The 1,571-nt window shown below is 37.3% G+C and overlaps 1 protein-coding gene across 1 annotated transcript; it reads right to left on the reverse strand.

Annotated features, from left to right (window-relative positions):
- Window positions 1-533: 533 nt before the first annotated feature.
- LOC125206700 (putative F-box protein At3g17270) lies at window positions 534-1,022 on the reverse strand. Its single transcript, XM_048105940.1, has one exon. It carries the CDS (start codon window positions 1,020-1,022, stop codon window positions 534-536), a length of 489 nt encoding a protein of 162 aa, XP_047961897.1.
- Window positions 1,023-1,571: the final 549 nt, after the last annotated feature.

The raw sequence follows: 1,571 nt of genomic DNA on the forward strand, positions 1-1,571 counted from the left end.
TTTCTTGTTTGAATAGTAGATGAGCGTACTCTGGTTCAGCAACATCAATATGTCACCATCTTTGAAAGCTATAATTGGATGAACAAACTGTATTATACTCCGAGAAATATCACTAGTACTCAACGTGTATTCTTTGGTCCAAGATTCTTCAACTTGGTATTTCTTTATCAACCAGATGTCAGTTTTATTGGAATATGAGTAACAAATACAGAGGCAGTCCCTCAAAATAGACAACACCCCAACACACAAGTCCTCGTGTTCAGCTATCAAAGGAGGAGCAGAGAAGATACTAAAACATTCGGTTTCAATATCAAAACCAAAAATTTGTACGGGTTGAATCAAATCATTTACAATCCAATGGAGCTTTCCATTACATATAACGCATCCATCGCGACATAATTCGAAACCAGAAGCAGCACCGGCTTCAACGCGCCTCCATATTCTTGTTCCAAGGGTGTATACATATGCATAATGAGGGTCGGATCCGGCGTCCCCATTAAGGCAGACCACCTTATATTGCCCACTTAATTTGCTCATACCAAATCCAAAACACAACTTAAAATCTTCTGAGATGCATTCCTCTGGGCATAAGACCTGATATATTGACGAGTGATCGGATTGCATATAACAAGCGAAATTCGAGCATGCCCTAACTCTGAGTACAGAAGAAGCAATCCATTAGCGGCCATACCTGCCATGTATGCTGAGTATGTGTGAGGGATGCCAAAATCTATGAGGGGCATGATGTAGTGAAGATCATTGCTTTCCGTATTGGCTTCGTCTTCGTCTTCAATTTCGAAAATCGTGCACCGAGTTGAGTTCAACTTGGTTGATATTATGCGAACTAGGATGCGTGGGGTTTTGATTATGGAAAGACAGGATTTGACGAAATCATCGGACTCAAACATATCGCGCCATGATTTGCAAACAGACTTGCTGATTGCAAGGCTTGGGACAGAGAGGGGTGAGAGGATGTTGGTGGTTAGTTCTGATGGTAGATTCGTGAAGAAATCTTTCTTCATTAGTGGAGAGTTTCTGAATCTCTGATTCTCACAGGCTAATGATGATGGATAACAAGAATTAGGGATTAGGGTTTCTCGTCTTGTTATTAAGGCAAAAGTAGTTAATTTATATAAAAAGAGTTATTATCATAAGATATATTAATGCCCTAAATCTTGCACGCTACTCTACCACTTGCACTAAAAGGAAAGATTTAAACTTAGGAAAGATACATACTCCCTCCTTCCCACTTAAAATGCAACGGGAATTGGCACAAAATTTTATGTAATGTTGTTTTGTGAGTTAATGAAGAGAGAGTAAAGTAAAAGAGATGAAAAAGTAGAGATAAAGTTGTTTCCATTTTAGGAAACGTTTCATTTTTAATGGGACAAACAAAAAAGGAAAACATTTCATTTTTAATGGGACAGAGGGAGTATAAGAAAAGATCCAAAGTAAAGGTAAGATATCATGCTATAAAATCAATCTTTTTATATTTTTGCAATTTTATATAGGAAAGAATTAGCTTCTTAACAAAAAAAAGTTATTATCATAAATGGATACTACTCCAACAC

Source organism: Salvia hispanica, chromosome 6, assembly GCF_029641045.1.
Source record: "Salvia hispanica isolate PSC_SH4W2 chromosome 6, Shi_PSC_v1, whole genome shotgun sequence".
Taxonomy (NCBI): domain Eukaryota; kingdom Viridiplantae; phylum Streptophyta; class Magnoliopsida; order Lamiales; family Lamiaceae; genus Salvia; species Salvia hispanica.